The sequence below is a fragment of the Piliocolobus tephrosceles genome, chromosome 7, assembly GCF_002776525.5.
Source record: "Piliocolobus tephrosceles isolate RC106 chromosome 7, ASM277652v3, whole genome shotgun sequence".
NCBI lineage: Eukaryota > Metazoa > Chordata > Mammalia > Primates > Cercopithecidae > Piliocolobus > Piliocolobus tephrosceles.
The window spans coordinates 20926635-20944766 of NC_045440.1; the positions used below are offsets into that span (position 1 = coordinate 20926635).

At 53.2% G+C, this 18132-nt stretch overlaps 1 protein-coding gene across 2 annotated transcripts in view; it reads right to left on the reverse strand.

Moving 5' to 3' along the window:
- Positions 1-4416: 4416 nt before the first annotated feature.
- The window catches only part of PEBP4 (phosphatidylethanolamine binding protein 4), a 225981-nt gene continuing 212265 nt past the window's right edge, over positions 4417-18132 (reverse strand). For both annotated transcript variants that reach the window (XM_026453965.1, XM_023216862.3), the window contains exons 5-7: positions 17923-17968; positions 15619-15732; positions 4417-4694 (exon numbers count right to left, since the gene is read on the reverse strand). In XM_026453965.1, the coding sequence (XP_026309750.1) occupies positions 4540-4694; positions 15619-15732; positions 17923-17968 (315 nt within the window). In that variant the 3' untranslated portion in view covers positions 4417-4539. The remainder of the gene's footprint in view (positions 4695-15618; positions 15733-17922; positions 17969-18132) is intronic.

Sequence of the window (18132 nt, forward strand, 5' to 3'; positions counted from 1 at the left end):
GTTATCTCATTTAACCATTGCAACACATCTTTGGAGGAAGGCACTTATTTCCATTTATTTTCATTATACTGCTTTTTTTTTTTCTTTCTTTCTTTTTTTTCAGTTGAAACACAGGTCTGGAGCAGTTGCCAAGGTCATGGAGCTATCAATGGTAAAAATTCTATGTGAATTTAGATCTGCTCAGTAAGAAAACTTGTGTTTTTAAATGGCATCACTGAATGCATGTACTAGGCTTTCTTCCTATCCCATGACTGCTGAGTGCTGACACCTGGACCCATTGCTGTTACCATTATCATCACCATCACCATGATCATCACCATCACCATCACCATGATCATTATTACCATCACCTCATCATCACCATTACCATCACCATCACCATGATCATCATCACCATCACCATCACAATGATCATCATGATCACCATCACTTCATCATCACCATTACCATCCCCCATCACTATGATCATCATCACCACCATCACCATCACCTCATCACCACCATCACCGTGATCATCATCACCATCACCATAATTATCATCATCACCATTACCATCACCTTATCATCACCATCACATCACCGTGATCATCATCACCATCACCATCACAATCACCATGATCATCATCATCACCACCACCATCACCATCACTATCACCATTGCCATCACCATCACCATCACTTCATTATCACCATCACCATAATTACCATCATCACCATCATCTCATCATCACTATCACCATCATCAGCATCATCACCCATTACCATCATCATCACCTTCATCAATATCATCACCCTGGAGCCTTTCTAGGTGACTTTCCCTTCTTTTCTACCTTTCTTCCTTACCTAAGAGCAGTTATCACACAGGAACGATGGGGAGGGAGAGGGGTCATTCCATGGACTAAGGATGGTAAACTGTTGGGGTAGTGGCTGTGGGCAGGTGGGGAGGGATGGTAACGGCCTTGGGCTGGGCCAGGCTATTGCCTTGAGTATCCAGGAATCCTGGCCATCCCTACAAATCACACATGGTCCAGGACGGCTTAACCTGGAGTAAGGAAAGACACTTGGAGAAGAGTCCCCTTAGTTTCTTCTGGAACTTCCGGCCCTCTCTCTTTGTCCCACTCCAGATCCTGATCTGGCCTTTATCTTATATAGCCAAGAGAGTAAAATTAGAGTACAGTTTTCCTCTAAATACTATACCTCAGGAGGCTTGAGTTAACACCAGATTCCACCATGACTAGTTAGGGAATAGGGAGTAGGTTCCTTAACTTACGGGAATGTCAGTTTCCTCATCTCTAAAATAAGAATAACACCCACTTTATTAGTGTGTTGTGACAATCAAATGAGAGAACATGTATGAAGGCCCCCAGAAGGCCATGAAGTAGCGTGGGGATGCGTTCAGTGAGATACCATACATTAGACATTTTGTGTAGTACCTGGTATGCAGAAAGTGCTCAATAAATGCATCTGATTACAATGATGATAATAATAATGTCAGTTCTCTTTATCCTGGTAAAGGGGTCACTAATGCTCCCTTATATTTTTCTTAGCTGCTTCATTGGAGATCTCAAAGCAATTTAGATGTTCATCTTGTTTCTTCCTGGAGTAGGTGGTGCAAAGAAAAGGGATGAGAGGACCAAAGTGTTCTGCAGACAGAAAGCGCCATCAAGGCTGGGTTTTCCCCAAGGTCCCCGTGGCCTCCAGGTTTCCCCTCTCCACAACTGGGACCTCCTTCTCTGTGGTTTCCAGGGATCGCCTGGCCAGGGCTGGCTTCAGCCTAGAGCCTAGGCCAGCTTTGTTCTTTTTTCACGTTTTGGGGCCAGGAGGGTGGGGGTCTCTCCAGCAGCTAAACTCAAAGCCCAAAACGTCAAGTCAAAAGGAAGGAGGGGGTTGGGGGAAGGAAAGAAAGCAAGCCGATAATTTCCTCGAAGGATAAACATCCGATTTTTTTTCCTCACCCAAAATAAACATGCTAGCCACAATGAATTAAAAGCAGAAGAGGGGAGGATGTGTCTCGATTTGGGGCTGCTCTAGGAAGCTGACCTATTTATCCTGGCCCTGGGCACCAACCGGAGCTGCCAATTACATTCTGAGTCTTGTGGGGTGGGGGCTGTGGGGAGAAGGTCCCAGGGAATAGGGGACCCAGAAAGTCCCTTGTGAGGCTGCCTTCCATGGCACTGCAAATGGACACTTCCTTTTGCTTCTTATTTTAGGTCAGCTTGCAGGCTTGCCTAGTGGGGTAGAAGGAAGTGGGGAGGCTCCACAATTTCTACTGCCCAGGTTTCCTTTTACCTTGGGCTGGCATAAAATGCCCTTCTGGAGCATCAGATTTTGGTGCACTTTACCTGGGCAGGGAGCTGAATCTATCAATGAAGGGGGGGATCATTCAATTCTCTCCCATTCATAAACTCAACCTCCAGCCCCATTGTGTTTTTCAGATCCCCACCACTAAAATTGTTCCACTAGTTAAAAGCGTGCTCAGCTGGGCCAAGGGTTCATCTAGGGCCCTCTGCCTTCCAGCGAGCGAGGGGCAGGACTCTAAGATGTACCCAGGTGCAGCTTATTCTCTTCATCTGGGGATCTCAAAGCACTTTGCACACATGAGTCACCAATGTCGCTGCATGCTAGCCAAGGAGAGGTGGTTTTGAACTCTTTGAGGGAAACCGAACTGAAGAGGGTGTTAGGGGTGCTGAAAGGACTGAAGTGGTGGTGGGGAGGTGAGGGGCCTCCAAAACTTTAGGCTGGGAATGAGACTGTAGCAGGGAGGGGTCCCCAAGAGTCCTTGGATGGGGAAGTCAAGAGGCCTGCAGAGAAAGCCCAGGGAAGTTAGATGGCAAAAGTCCTTTCCTTGCAGATATCAAAGAATTTATTCAGGGCTTTCTTTTCTTTTTCTTTCTTTTTTTTTTGAGATGGAGTCTCACTTTGTCACCCAGCCTGGAGTGCAGTGGTGCGATCTCAGCTCACTGCAACCTTTGCCTCCAGGGTTCAAGTGATTCTCCTGCTTCAGCCTCCCAAGTAGCTGGGATTACAGGCGCTCACCATTATGCTCGGCTAATTTTTTGTATTTTTAGTAGAGACAGAGTTTCACCATATTAGTTAGGCTGGTCTCAAACTCCTGACCTCAGGTGATTTGCCCACCTTGGCCTCCCAAAGTGTTGAGATTATAGGCGTGAGCCACCGCACCTGGCCTTATTCACAGCTTTCTAAAAGCATACATCTGATTATGCCATCTGCCCCTCCAATCTATTTTTATTTTATTTTATTAATTTTTTAGAGATGAGGTCTTGCTCGGTTGCCCAGGCTGGAGGGCAGTGGTGCAATCATAGATTCACAGATAACTGCAGTCTCAAACTTCTGGGTGCAGGTGATTCTCCTATGCCAGCCTCCTGAGTAGCTGGGACTACAGGCATCCACCACCATACCTGGCTAATTTTTTATTCTTATTTTTGGTAGGATGGGGGGAGTCTCCCTATGCCGCCCAGGCTGGTCTTGAACTCCTGGCTTCAAGCAATCCTCTGGCCTTGGCCTCCCAAAGCACTGGGATTATAGGCACAAGCCACCATGCCTGGCCCAATCTACTTATCATTTAATGATTTCCCATTGCTTTTTGGATACAATCCAGAGCTTTAACATGGCAACAAGGCCTGGCATGGTCTGGCCTTTGCCCACCCGTCATGCTGTTCTTGCCCTTTCATACTTGGTGGTAGCCACACCACGGGCCTTTCATTTCCTGGAAGATGCCATGCGTGCCCCTGCCAGCCACAGGGGCTCGGAGGAGCTTTGGAATGTTCTCTATTCCTGTCTCCACTCACCTGGTAACCCCTAGCCCACTTTTCAGCCCTGGAGTTAAACATCAGGGCTCTGTCTGAGTCTTCAACCCTTCCTCTCCATCGGAAATCAGGCCCCCTTTGCACCCTCAACATACTTATCACAGTTTATCATTTGTTGGGGATATTTGCTTCTGCTGCTAGACTGGAAGCTCCATGAGGTGAGCACCACGCTGTGTCTGCCCTATCTACCCATGCATGGGGATGAGGCAGGCATGCATTCCCAGTGCCTGGAGGAAGGCCAGGTGCATCCCACATGCAACAATAGTTGCTGAATGAATGTTATCAAATGTCAGACCTGGAAAGGCCCATGGTAATAAACCAACCACCCTCTCCCGCTTCTTCCTACCTCCGTGTCACAGCCAAGGGAGCAGAACTTTGGGGAGCGTAAGAGGTTTCCCTGAGGTCCCACAGCGACTCAGTGACAGTTCGGGTCTAGGGATCACTATATTCTGCCTGTCCATCTATTTTCCCCACTCCCCACCCAACCCCTTGCATTTACAGGAAAGCCTCAGTCCCCAGTACTGAATATTGACCAATTTCCTCTTGTTGCTTTTCAAATGAATACAAGTTAGGAAGCAAAGCACCAAGCCCTGGATGGTTTTTTTTTTTTTTTAATTTGGAAAAGAAAGGGTTCTGTATCCAGAGGGGGTTCCATACCCACATTGTCGGTGGCCACGTGCCTGGATGGCGAAGCCTGCCATCTAGCAGGCAGCTATCTCCACCTGGTTTTGTGTTTGGGCTTGCTGGCCCCTCCTCTGGGAGCCTGGAGGGTTGGCGAGTCCTGGTAGTTCTGGGTCATGAACTGGGTGCTTGCTTCAGGTTCGCCCAGGTGGAAGCGGTTCAGAAATATGTCCATTTTCCAAGAGCCTGGAAGGACAAACAGACCATAGGGAGGCAGTGAGAAAGAGCCATGGACTTGAAAGCTAGCAGGGGCCTGGGAGGGAGGCTGGCTCAGGGGAGCGGAGGCAGCAGGTGATGTGATGGCCATGGAGCGTAGTGGCTGTAGGAGTTTCTGGCTCCTGCCGCAGAGGCAGTCCCCAGATGTTAGCAGAGCTTCTGAACAGCAGCAGAGCTGTCTGCTCTCCAGAAGGCAATGGGGACTGAGAGCCCAGCCCAAGTCAAGGATGCCTGAGTCTCCTTCCCCAGCGCCTCTGTTTAGCAAAGCTACCTTCTCACTCTCGGGCAGAAAGGAAGCCCAATCATGTGGGCTGCCCACTTCCTCCACTCACGCCCTCTCCCTGCAGGCTCCCCTGACCCTAGGATGGGAGGTTTCACCACTGCTTTCCTTCACACCTGCTCACCCCTGCTGCTGGGGCTGAGATTGGGGCTGAGATTGGCGGAAGTATCAGTGCTCTTCTTTCAATCTTCTCCACTAAACCCCACCAACCTCCTCCTCTCTGTCCTAGGACAGGGCGTGCACCAGGGTGCCTTCCCTGTGGCAGAGGTGGAGGGGCAGCCCCTGGACCCTGGCGGGGGAGCTGGGCCTGCAGAAGCCCAGAAAGTGCCCAGGTCGGAGGGGTTCCTCCTCAGGGCGGGAAAACACAAGTGTGTACAGGGAGGTGCATCTTCTGGGGCGAGTGTGAACAGGCCTCATGGCAGGGCCAGGAGGGCACAGCCCGGGGCATGGAGTGAGGCTGAGGGAAGTGGGCAGAGGCATGTTCCCATGTTCTTGTTTCCCAAACCCTGGGTGTCAGGCACCCTGGGCAGATGCTTGCCAAGAAAAGGCAGGAAGCAGTTCAATTTGAATCTCAGATAAATAGCAAATCGTTTGTTGGTGTGAGCGTGTCCCACATTCTGCATGGAGCATACTTAACACGAATTTATTTTTTCGTTGTTTATCTGGAATTCAAATTTTACGGGGCATCCTACTTTTTTTGTTGTTGCTTTTTGCTAAATGCAGCAACCTCCCAGGGTGGAGAGTGCCTGGGGAAGACCCTGTCTGGAGCAGAGCTAGGCAGTGGCCGATATACAATGGATTAATGGAGACCAGTCACCTCTGATACCCAGACAGAAGAGGGCAAGGGGCTGGCAGCTCTCAGAGCCTCACCTGAGGCTCACGGGCCACCCACCCTCTCACCTACCTGTGTCCTTGGTCAGCACCCACCACCCTTTTCATAGCAATTAAGATAGCAAGCCTATTGAAGCGTTCCTGCCTCCCAGAGGCTGCTGACATTTCAAAGATGTTCTCAAGGAGAGGATAATTTTTAATCCAAAACCCAAAATAACAATGACAATAATGCAAATAATAATAGCAGTAACACCCCAATTTCTGTGCTTCCTATGTGTTGATACTACTCTAAGAGCTTGACACACAATTCGCTTAATCCTCACACCAATCCTAAAAAGGGAGGACCGTTCCCATTCCCAGTTCACAGATGGGATGACTGAGGCACAGGGGCAGGGATGGGGGAAAGGCCTTTGCAGATTCCCTCAAAGCCTATCCGACTCAGTGACTGCATGCTCAGATGGGGTCAGGGGGGCTGGAAAACCAGGGGTTCCAGGAGTTCTTTTGCAGAAAGTGTGGCCAAGGAGAGAAAGCCTCTCCCGCTGGAGGTGTACTGACTGCAGCCGGGTTCTCCTAGGAGTCTCAGTGTTACCTGAGTGTTCTTTCAGAGGGGCTGTGCCTTGAGCCTCTGCACCCCAGGAGCCCAGCTGGCTGGAAGGAAAGGAATTATGGTATTATGACCCTGGGAACGAGTGTGTGCACACACATGTGTAGGTGTGGGTGCATGTGTGTATATGTGTGTATGCTGGTGTGTGTGCATGCCAGGGTAATAAGGGCTTATGGGTGAATTGGTGTGTGACAGGAACAGGGACGAGGGGGCCTTCCCCACCGTAGGGCAGGAAGGAACCCGCATGGCAGGAAGGGAATTGAAACCCATCACGAGGCCAGGGCAAGCTGTGGGGAAGAAATCCCCTGCGTCCAGAGCAAGAGCTGGCTCCCTTCGATAATTCGGAAGCCTCTGAGCCTTCAGTGCACTGGGGGCCTCGTGGTTCCTTTCCAGTCCCAAGTCGGCCCTGTGGTTCTCGGGCTCCCCGGCCAGCTCCTGAAACCCATTCCCCGTGCCGGCTAGCCTCTTACTGCCTCCTTTCCTGGCTCGGCCGCAACTCCTTACACCCCCTGTTTCCTGCCACAGAGGACAAGTTCTAGAAGGCAGAGGGGGTGAGTCAGGCCCTTGGGGTGTGTGGGGAGAGCTGGAGAGCTAGGAGACTGCGGCTTCTGTGGTCACCGCTCAGAGGAAAGCCCCTTCCTGCATGGCACTGCTGTCCCTGAGAGGCAGAGCCCGCGGCCAGGCAGGAAGAGGGCAGCTGCTGTCTGTGCTTGGGCCACTCCACTGTACCATGGACGCACCCAGGCCAGGCTCTTCCTGGGATGAGGGCAGGGGCAGTGCGGGCACTTCAGAGGCCTCTGTGGTGGGAGGCCTTGGCTAAAGGGAGAAAGGAGGAGGAAGCTGTCTGATGCCTGTCTCATGAGCCACCTGCCCTGTGACTGGGACACAGAGGCCTGGGTGTTTCAGGACAGGGCTGCCGCATATGATGTACAGGTTGATCCCTGCACAACCGTAGGGGGTGCCGTTCTCATCCTGCATAGCCAGATGCAGCGGCCCTGGAACTCTCACTTACTGGTCACTGCTGATAGGAAAGATGTTAGTGATGAGAGACGTTAGATTTCAGCGTTGTTCCAGATGGGGGCCAAGGGGAGAGTCTGATAACCTTATCTAAAGCCACCGGGGGGTTTCTGGGCCACCACTCTGTGCCTGGCCTCCTATTAGGCTCTAGGGGGGAAAGATGTCCCCTGTCTTCAGCAGCTGGGGAAGGGTCTCCTCCTCGGAGCTTTAGTCCCAGGGACTGTGATGATGGCAGGAATGTTTGGGAACGGCCCTGGGGCAGGTCTTGACAGTCACTCTCTCCACCCCAAGCTTCCCAAATCTGTGGGGCTGGCTTTCCACCATTTGGGAGTGGTTTGTTACAGGCATCTGGACAGCTCCACTGGGCCAGTCAGGGCTAAGCAGGCATCCGAGAAACTGAGAGGTGCTCCACCAAGTCCAGCTGACCCTGGCCCCCTTGCAGGACTTGGAAGAATGAGGGGTCTGCTCCCCTGCCAGAAGTGCAAGCTCTTAGATGAGGTCAGACCCCAGAGCCCCTTTAACACTGGCAGCCATCACCCTCATCCTCTGCCAGGCATGGGGTCAGCGGAGCTACCTCGTTTCACCGCCTGCCCTCGGCGAGTTTCTAATATAATACAAGTAATACTAAACTAATCACGGTCTGGTCCTTCAAAGGGTGGCCTTGGCCAGCAGTAGAACTTTGTAGTCTGGGTCCCTAGCAGACAAGTTCCCCACCCCCAGTGACACCCCTGGCTTCCCGTCAGCAGGCCCATTCTCTAGGCTGGGGTGCAGTGGCACTATCACTGGTCATTACAGCCTTGACCTCCCAGGCTCAGGTGATCCTCTTGCCTCAGCCTCCTGAGTAGCTGGAACCACAGCTGTGTGCTACCACACCTGGCTAATTAAAAAAAAAATTGTTTGTAGAGACAGGCTCTCTTTATGTTGCCCAGGCTGATCTCAAACTCCTGGCCCAAGTGATCCTCCTGCCTGGGCCTCCCAAAGTGCTGGGATTACAGGTGTGAGTCACCGAGCCCAGCCAGGCCCACTCTTAAGACTTCCCGACAGCTGAGGACAGCATTTCCTGGGTGACCCTGCTGTAGCCAAGGGACGTTTCCCACCTGACTGGTCACTTGGTGCTCAGTATTTCCGTCCTGATGTATTTCCCTCAGCCTGGGAAGTGGGGTAGGGAAGCTCCTCACCCCAGCTCCATTCTCCCATGGGCCCCTGTTCGGGTGGACTGGAGAATAGGGAGTGGGTTGCTGAGCCCCTGAGGTTGGAGCTGCGGCAGCATCTTGTCCCAGGGCAGTCTCTGTAAGGACAGGGCCCACTGGCTGTGGCTCTGAATAGCCCTGTTCCTTCAGCTGGTGATCTGTATCTACCCAAGGTGGTCACCCTCTTTCCTGGCCTCACTGCCTTTCCCGTTAGGTAAGGGTACCACTGCTTCTTGTTGGGGGATGGTGGCCCTGAAGAAAAAAACAAAAACTCAACTCTGGCCTAATAACCGCCCCACAGAGAGCCCGGCTCAGGTCTGTAATTTGTCTGGCTCGTCACGAGACCGGCCACATTGATAGAAGCGCTGATACCTTTCTGCCAAGATTAATGATGTCCTGGCGGTGGTAGGCGGGAGGCCTGAGCCTTTTATTTTTTGTGCCATTAAATGACATCCGGAGACTTGTACTCAGGACCTGAAAAGCCCTCGTTCCATCACATCCAATTACTCCTGGAGGAGATTTGCTGAGTGGCTGATCCTGCGGGCTCGAGAGGCTTTGGGGTAGTGGGGGGCACTGTGACTTTGGCAGGAGTGAGAGGGTGGGGATGCCAGGGGAGTATTGGGGTAGTGAGGGGACCCACATCTCCTTTGGAGAGAGGACCCAGGAGGGCTGAAGAGTAGAAGCTGGTTCTAATTATCCAGCCAGTGCATCTCCTAGGCCTCCTCCGCCCTTCTGCAGCTGAGGGTGGGACACGAAAGGTTTCAGGAGGATGGGAGACTCCAAGCTGCCAGTTTAGCTCCCAGTGATAAATTCCAATATTTGGTAGCGGTGACAGTTGGCTGGCATTTTGGGTAGAATCCGGGGGCTTATCTGTGGTTTCTTCATGATGTGTTCAATATTGCTTGGGACGGCTGATGTTTGGCTGGACTGGGACTTGCTTCTTGAGGAGGTCCACCTGGGGCTCATGGAGCTTTCAGGTGGTTCCCAGCCTGGGCGCCTGTCTGAGTGTTGCCCGGGATGGCCCCAGCTGGGCGGCTGCCAGGCCCCCAGTTCTACCCGCTTGGCCAGGTGGGTGGGGCCCTTTGGAGGAAGAGCGCCTCCTGCCACAAGCCCACACAGTGATCAGGGGCTGGGCCCTGGGGGATGCTGGGGCTGGGCCAGGTGAACCACCATGGGAGGTCACGGGGTGGGCTGAGTGTGTTTGTGTCTGTCTGTGTGTGCGCTGGGGAGGGGCAGTCTGAGGGCGGGGGCTGCTCTCCAGGCAGGGCCTCCTTTCCTCTCAGACCTCTTCCCTCCATGCTTCCTGACACCATGAGCTGCTGTGTTCTGCTACCAGGCTGGTGGATTTCCTCCCAGCCTCATCCCTCTGCGGCAACACCGCCTACCCTTGAAGCTGCATGGGGCTCTGCTGCCCTTGGCCCCAAGATTCCCCTTCTTTCTCACGCACCGAGGCCTGCATGCCTTCAGATGCCACAAGCAAGACTTCAACCCCCTGTGTGGCAAGTCCCTGCCTGTCTCTCCTCTCTGACCCCTGTGGGTGGGTGGCTCCACCTCTGAGCTACTGAATTTGGGTGCCTGTGGTGCTAGGGAGCGGTTTATGGCTGCCTGGTCCAGGACTTCCATTTTGCAGTGAACAAGTTTCCCCTCTGAAGGCCCTGAGGCTGCTCTGGAGGTGGTGACCAGAGCCTCTCTTGCCTGTTAGTTTCCAGCACGTTGACACCATCCTGGACACTTGGCCTTGCAGTGGCTTCTGGAGCAAGCTGTGGCATGTCCTCTCGTGGGGCAGAGAGGGGATTTCCCCTGCTCGCTTGCAAGAAGAGTGTGAGACTGGCTTGTGACACCTCTGGGTGAGGTGACTGAGGTGTGGTGTGGCACAGACCATAGCTCCCCAGGAGTCTGAGGCTCAGCCACAGCCAGGGAGGGGGCATGTGCATGGACCATTCTGGGCAGCTGCTGCTGGCCAAGGAGGCCCGGGACAGCAGGATGCAAATGCACTCTGTCTGTATCCCCAATGGGGCTCAGAAGTCTGGTGGTCTGGGTCAGGAGAACGGGGATGTAGGCAAGACGGTGGCAGGTGCAAACAGCCCTTCCCTGGAAGTCAGAAGAAAGTCAAATGGCTCTTAACTGTGGATGCTCTTGGTAAGTCATGCCACTCACTGTTTCAGGCTTTGCTTTCCTCATTTGTCCCAGGGTAGGGGTGATGGCCACTGTCCTGCCCCCTTGACGTGGTTGGCAAGGGGAAGGCCAGGGAGGGGCAGGGAGGCTGGTGGAGAGGCGGGACAGGGAGGACATGGATCAGTGCAGAGACTGTCACTTGTGGGCATGGTCCTCACAGAGGTGGCTGCCTTCTCAGGTGCTGAGGGAAGCTGCTGTGTGTTTGTGAATGTGGGGGTGTGAGAACGTGCAGATCCATGTGTGTGAATGGCTTGTGGATGTGCATACATGGCTGTGTCCCACACACAGACACACTCATTGACTGAAAGCCCACAGTGGGCTGGGCACAGGGACAGGTGGGAGAAGGGAAAGAAGGCAGAGGTGAGCACTTCTCTTAAGGAACTGATAGTCTCATGGTGGAAGCGGGGCCACCACGAGCGGCAAGTGATTTAGGAATACAGAAGAGATCAAAGCAGATGTCTGGGGAGGCACGACAAATGCTCTGCGAGTGGAGAAGACGATAGAGACTAGAGATGCCAACAGCAGGCGGGAGGAAGCCTGGCTGAGCAGATCAGCTCTGTGGGGCTGTTCCAGAGGGCGTGATGGAGGGCCAGTAGGGGAGACTGGTGCTTAGAAGGTGGGCAAGGCATTGTGGGTCTGGGAAGGGGAGAATGAGGTGCCCAGATGGGCAGTGGTGGGCTGGCAGATGTGAGCAAAGAAGTAGTTCAGGGATGTTCTGGCAGTGTGCTGCACACAAGGGCAATGGTACAAGGTGCAAATGAAATCTGCCTGGAAGGGAAGATGTCCCCCTCAGAGGGGTGTTCACTTAGAATCAGAGGGAGAAAGCCTAGCATGTCACAGGCCTGAGATAATGGTGACTGCAAATCTGGAAAGCTAAAGTGTGGCCTTTGGGACATGCGTCGCACAGCCGTCCTGTGATGCTGGCCAGCCAGCCCTTGTCAGAGGCACCAGTTAAGGCTGTTTAGAGTTCAGAGGTCTGTGCTCCTCCCGCACTGGGGACCAGTTATGCTTGCGCTGTTTGAATATCTTCCCTAACTGTCTCAGTGAGCACCGCCTATCCACAGAGCTACACCAGGGTGACTCCACACATGCATGAGAGCAGGGACACCATCACGTGGTGACTTCTTACAGCACCCAAAACAGCGCCAAGCACACACTGGGCGTCTGGCATCAGCTGAGCGAATGCAGAAGGCATTACTGAGTTATGCCAAGCGTGGTTCGAAAGTGGCCAGAGAGGAAGGAGCTGTGCAAAGGTAGGAGGAGTGGGGTGGCAGGTCAGGGTTTTATCAGCTAGAAGCAGGGTAGCTCTAAGCCCCTCCGGGGCCCTTGCTGTGCTCCTGGCCTCCTGGGGTCTGATGGAAGACCTCTACTAGGAAATGTCAGGGTTGGCCGGGAGAGTCGAGCCTCATCAGCTGGTCCCTGCATTTATTCGGCAGAACAGAGAGGTGAGGACAGCCCAGGAAGCTGGGAGCAAATCAATTTCAGGTCATTCAGTTGCAGATCAACTAGTCCAACCCCTTATCTTGATGAGGTCAAAATCAAGGCCCAGGGAGGGGAGGTCACCCAGCCAACGTCAAACAATCAGAGTTGGGATGTCAAGATCTCATTTGCTGACCACATGTACATTGTCCTGGAGTCACAGTAAAAAAAAAAGGAATTCTGGGAAGGGTTTCACCTCCTTGGGTCTGAACAATGCCATCCCTACACCCCTCTACATAGTCATGACAGGCTCTACTAGAATCATCTCAAGCTCCCTTCTTCACCCTAAGCCTGTCATTCACCCATAAGATCCAGGGAGGGAAGAGGCCTGAATAGGATGGGGTTCAGGGGCCCATCTGCCATAGACATCCCTCTACCTCGTTCCTGTAGGCTGACCTTTCCCCTCGAGTCTCTAGAAGCTTTTCCTGCCTGTTCACCCGGGGGACACAAGCAGCTGGTTACACCACACTGCCCCCACCGCCGCCCCGCCCAACCCCTGGCATCCCACTTCCTCCACGGATTCTCTCCCATGGAGAGAAATCTAGATCAATGCAAGTCCTGGGGCCTGTGTTCATTGGCAGGGCCCCATGCTCTGGCCTCCCAAGCACTGGTCCAGCCCTGGGCTCCAGAAGTCCCCAGGCACTGTCCAGGTGCTTCAGAGAGCACCACACCCTGAGTGTTTCAACACTGTGCAAGGACCTGGGGTTTCTGCTTTTGTAATCACCCCTGGGTTCATCCACACCTCACTGTCTCATGTCTCGACCCCTCTGGTGGTGTCCTGTCCTCTCATTCTCGTCAGTTCTGCCTGTCCCTCCAGGTTCATCATCTCCAAAAAGTGACTTTTGAGTGTTGCTTCTCCGGTAAATAATCTTGAATGGCTTCCCAGAGTCGACCCGCAAAAGCCACTCCTCTGCCAGACTTTTGAGAACCTTGTTTTCCCCCTTCCCCTCCATTTTCTCACTTAAAAAAATACACACACACACACACACACACACGATTTCTCCAACCCAGAGCTCCCTCTTCCTTCACTCAAGGATTCAGCTCTCCTCCTTCTCTAGGGCCCAGCCCTGCTCCAACCTCCTCCCCATGGCCTCAGGGCCAGAGAAATTTGTAGATCATCTGGAGCCAACCCCTCATTTTCTAGATGAGGAAACCGAGGCCCAGCAAGGTTCATTCATTGGCCTCAAAGTGAAATCACTAACTAGAGAGAGGGGAGTCCAGATTGCCTCACTCTACAATAAAACACCTTTATACCCTCTCTGGCTGGAGAGGGCACAGTGTTCTGGAGGGAAGGGCATAGTAGGAAGGGAAGAGATCTATCCCTGAGTCCACAGACTTCCAATTGTCCTTACAGTTAGAATCACACAGTTAAGTGTTTAATTACAACCTGCTCTGCATTGTTATTTAATTATTTTCAAAGCAGACTGTAAGCCACTTGAGGGCAGGGAAACTTCCTGGTGCCCTTGATTGTGTCTTCTCTGAAGTTCCCAGCACAGCGCTGGGCACATGGAAGGCATCATATGGCAAGACTGGGACCTTGGCTGGGGCTTTCATCTGGGAGGGCCATTTTAAACCCTGTCCAGATGCAAGTCCAGTTTCTAAGTTCCCCATGGACGAAAGGTGGGTCAAGGGGTGGGGTGGGGAAGTACACAAGACCAAACAATGGGTTTCAGGCCCAGTGTGTTTTGGCTTCCTTGCCTGGTCACCAACATCCTGGGAGGGGTGGGTCAGGCCTTTGCTGGTACCTCAGGCCAATGCGGTTTCTGGAGGACAGGCTGCCGTCGAGCCTCAGGAGCCCCAGCACACAGAGTAGGGAAGTGTCTTTGGTGTACACAGCTCTCTTATTCCCTTGTCTGTCCCTCCTCATGGCATCTCCTGATGCTCTATCCTTGCCTCCATCCTGCCTTCAGAAGGCACTTACCCCACGAGAGGCTCCTGCCCTGGGCATAGGCATGGTAACCCCAGAGTTTCATGGTGGGGCTCAGAGGCAGTGCCTCATTTTATGAGAACCCTATGGGTGGGGGAATGTCATAGGCTGAGGTCCTGACATCTTTGGTGAGACTGGTAGCCAGGGTGCTGGAGACAGTTTTTCTTGGTCTGGGCAAGATACATAATTGTGTTTCCTTCTCTCTGCATCAAAACTTAAAAGTGTGTCTTTGGCAAAGCCATTTAAATAGATTCACAGATTGGCAAGGCGCTGAGGGCACCTGGGGAAGGTTCACCGGTGGAAAGTTTGCACCAGCTCCACTCCCAGGGTGGCCTGGAGCCCTCTGTGATTTGTAGGCCCTGCTCGGCACATCTGAAGGGCCCAGTCACTCAACCTGTGCCTTTCTGGGCTCCATGTTCCTCTCCTCTGGGGCCTCCGGCATTGCAGCTGTAGCAATACCTGTGTCGGCTTCCCAGTGGGTGGATGTTTGGTCAAGGTCACTGGGTGAGAGGCAATGGCTGATGACACCCACCCTCCCACTTGCCTTCCTGCCAGCCTGGGGGACGTGCTCCTTGCACTCTCAGATGGCATTTGTGCAGTCTCTATTGTCTTCCCTTCCCTAAAATTGGGGAGGTGATAGAGTGCAGGGGTGGCTTTATTTCCCATTTTCTGGAAGAGAAATCTAAGGTTTAGATGGCGGGAGGGGGAGTCGGGGGCATGGCTCACACTGGCTCAGGTGAGTCACTTGTGGCATGCTGCAGTGGCCAAGTGGCCACCGCTCCTGCTCCCTGGCCCTGGTGGCGGGAGGACCGAGGCCAAGCAGGCAGGGTTCACCATTAGGAGGCTATACGGAGTTGGTCTGCTCCAGAAGCCAAGGAGGGCTGCTCAGAGAAGCTGGTGGAGGGGGGATGGTGGGGGACATCTTCACCTCATCACTAAGATGGCACAGCCGACCCAGTAATTAGCAAACCGTGAGGATAGACCGGCAGGGTGGCATTCCAGTGCCCTCTTGCCCAGATCAGACTCAATTACAGAGCACAGTGACTTGCCAAATTTCAGGGGCAGCTGTCTGCACATGCCATGCAAAGTTTCGGGGCACTCTTCTCCCTGGCTCCAGTCACCCACTTTGAGACCCTGCCTTACATAGCAACCCACTCAGCTAGAGCCTCCACATTAGTCTGTGGGACTTACTTCTCAAGGGAGACCACATCTGATGCCAACATCTTTAAGGAACTCCTTCCAGTTTGCTCCCAAGAAACACCAGCCTTTGACACCAGTCTCCAAGGCTAATGAGTGGGGGTCAAGGCCCTAATTTCCCCATAAATGCATGAAGCGTTGGTTCCACCCCAGAATTCACCCTGGAGGTGGATGGAAGGATGGGAAGGTCTTACCTCGAGTTTTGTTTTCCTTGGGAAGGAGAGAGATGACTTTTCCTTCCTGAAGATAGACAAAGAACTGGTAGCGATGGAAGCCACTGTGTGCTGGTGGGGAGGGAGCCTGGTAGGCTACAGGTAGAAGAAGGAGAGAGGTGGGCATCAGCATCCCATATTACCCAGGGCAGAGCTCTCTGTCTTCCCATGGTCCTGCTGACCTCCCTGGGGCCCCAGATCAGGACTCACCCATGCAAACCATTAGGATTTGTATTTGGCGGGATCTCAGCTTCAGTATCTTCATTTAAGAAGTACATATTTTGGTGGGAGTGAGAGTGGGGGAGGAGGTGGTCCGAGAGGAAACACCCTGAGCTGGCTTGAAGGCCTCGGGTGCTGGCGTGGCTCCCAGGCCTTTATGGGCCGGTGGGTGTTGGCATTGTCCTGTTTTTGCTTTAGTCTATCCTGATGAATTTCCTGCCTCAAGAGAAGCCCATCTTCCTCTGCGAGTGTGTTTGGCAGAGGATTTTTATTTATTTTTTCGGCATTTGCTTATGAACTCAATCCCCAAAGAAGCCAATTTCTTGGCTGCGTCTGGAGGATCTGGAAGTGGTTACAAGGGTGGGAGGGACTGGGTTCAAAGGTTTGATCATGGGAGCTGTAGGAGCTGGGCGCTTGGGGCACCGGGAAGAAGGCCCCTCTCCCACTCCTTCCCTCTTCCTCCAGGAGGCTGGGCTTTTTTTTGATGGGGGGAAAGTGGGGTGCGGACATCCCTCATTCTTTCCCCAAGTACATGCAGAAAGATAAATCTTGCTGGCCTGGCCTGGGTCTTTCAAGGTGGGCCTCTTTCCCAGCATACTTCAGCCCTTCCCACTCCCCTTCCCTCTCTCCATCTTCCTTTCCATGGAGGAGAGCCAGGCTGGAGCCAAGAATCCTCCTGGGTGGGTGGGAAAGAAGCATTTGCAATGAGGATATTGGTGGGAGGGTGTATTGGTCCTTTATGGCCATCTCCCCTTCTTTTCTCTCCCGATCATTAAACAAAAGCACGACTTGCTGCTTGGAGCATTGGAAGAGTCCCTCACTGTGTACTTCCGGCCACTGGTGGCTTCCAGCATGCCAACAGCCGGGGAATTCCTGACGATTCATCTTTCCCTGCATTTTTGGATTGCAGATCAGATGTGTGAGTGTGTGTGTGTGTGTGTGTGTGTGCACGCGTGCGCACTCAGAGTGAGAGCAGAGCTGGATGTGCTTGGAGCCATGTGAGTGTGTGTGGTTGGAGGTCTCCACTTGGGGCGGGTGTGTGCACACGAAAAGCCAGTGTGCAAACACCCTGAGGCTGTTTTGGAGGCCCTGTTAGTGTGTGTGTAAATGCAGGTAAAGGAGCATTTTTCCTAAACACCACCAGTGCTGAGAAAGTCTTCTGAGCACAGGTGGGTGCCAGGGAGTCTCCTCGTGCGCAAGTCAGTGTGGGCGAGGTGGGTGGGTATGTGGGCTGTGGAGTGCACTCCACCGTGGGCACACTCGACGCTGCCCAAAACTGGTGACCTCGGTTCTGTGCGGACAAGTCTGAAGTGAGAACTCACTGGATCTGCGCAATGGAGAATTTATCCTCAAGGGAGATAGAGACTAATGCCTCTCACTAGGGCTGTCCTCAAGAATCCCCCCATTCAAAACCACCAAAGGCAGAGAATTAAGGCATGAGGAGGAGAGGAAAGGGTTCACACATGCTAGACTACTTCTCCGAGCCAGGCTCTGGGCTGTAGGCCTTCACTTATGACATCTCCTCCATCTTCCCATTTCCTGGAGGCTTGAGAGGTGAAGCCAGGCCAACAATGAGTGGTGGTGCTGGGATTTGAATTCAGGCCTGATTGGTGCCAAAGCCCATGCTGCTTCACGGAACTGCAAGGCTAAGTTTGGTGCCCAGTCCTGTGCCAGAGGCCAGCCCACTACCTGAGCATCCCTTTCAAGGTAGGTTGGGGGCACCATCCTGGGGCAGGGATCTGAGAGAGGGGAGCTGGGGGGAGGATGGGGGTGGACAGGTGTTGCAAGCAGCCTCCTGGCAGATGGCCCCCTGCACTGTGATGCTGGCTGCATTCCTTACTAGCTGTTCACATGGCACAGGATGGTCTGTGCCTCAGTGTTATCCTCTTTAAAATGGGGACACTGATGGCAGTGACCATAAAAGGCAGTTGTGGAGATGAAATCAGGGCATCCAAGGAAACTCTCAGGCTGGCGCTAGCACACGACAAAGCAGCACCATGAGGTTTTGATTCCTGTGATCGTCACTGATGCCCTGGCTGGGGAAGGGGTCCCTAGGGTCTTACTCACCCGATAACTCCTGGCCCTGAATCTTCCCTTTCTTCAGGTCGGCGCCCTGAAAGAAGAGACAAGCAGGGCTGTAGGTTATGCCTTGGGCACACTTCAGGCCACGTGGGCTCTGCGCGATTGCTTCTTTCTCTGCAGGAGGAGGATGGGAGAGGAAGGAGGATGGGAGAGGAGGATGGGAGAGGAGGAGGATGTATGGCTGCTTTTGGGAGA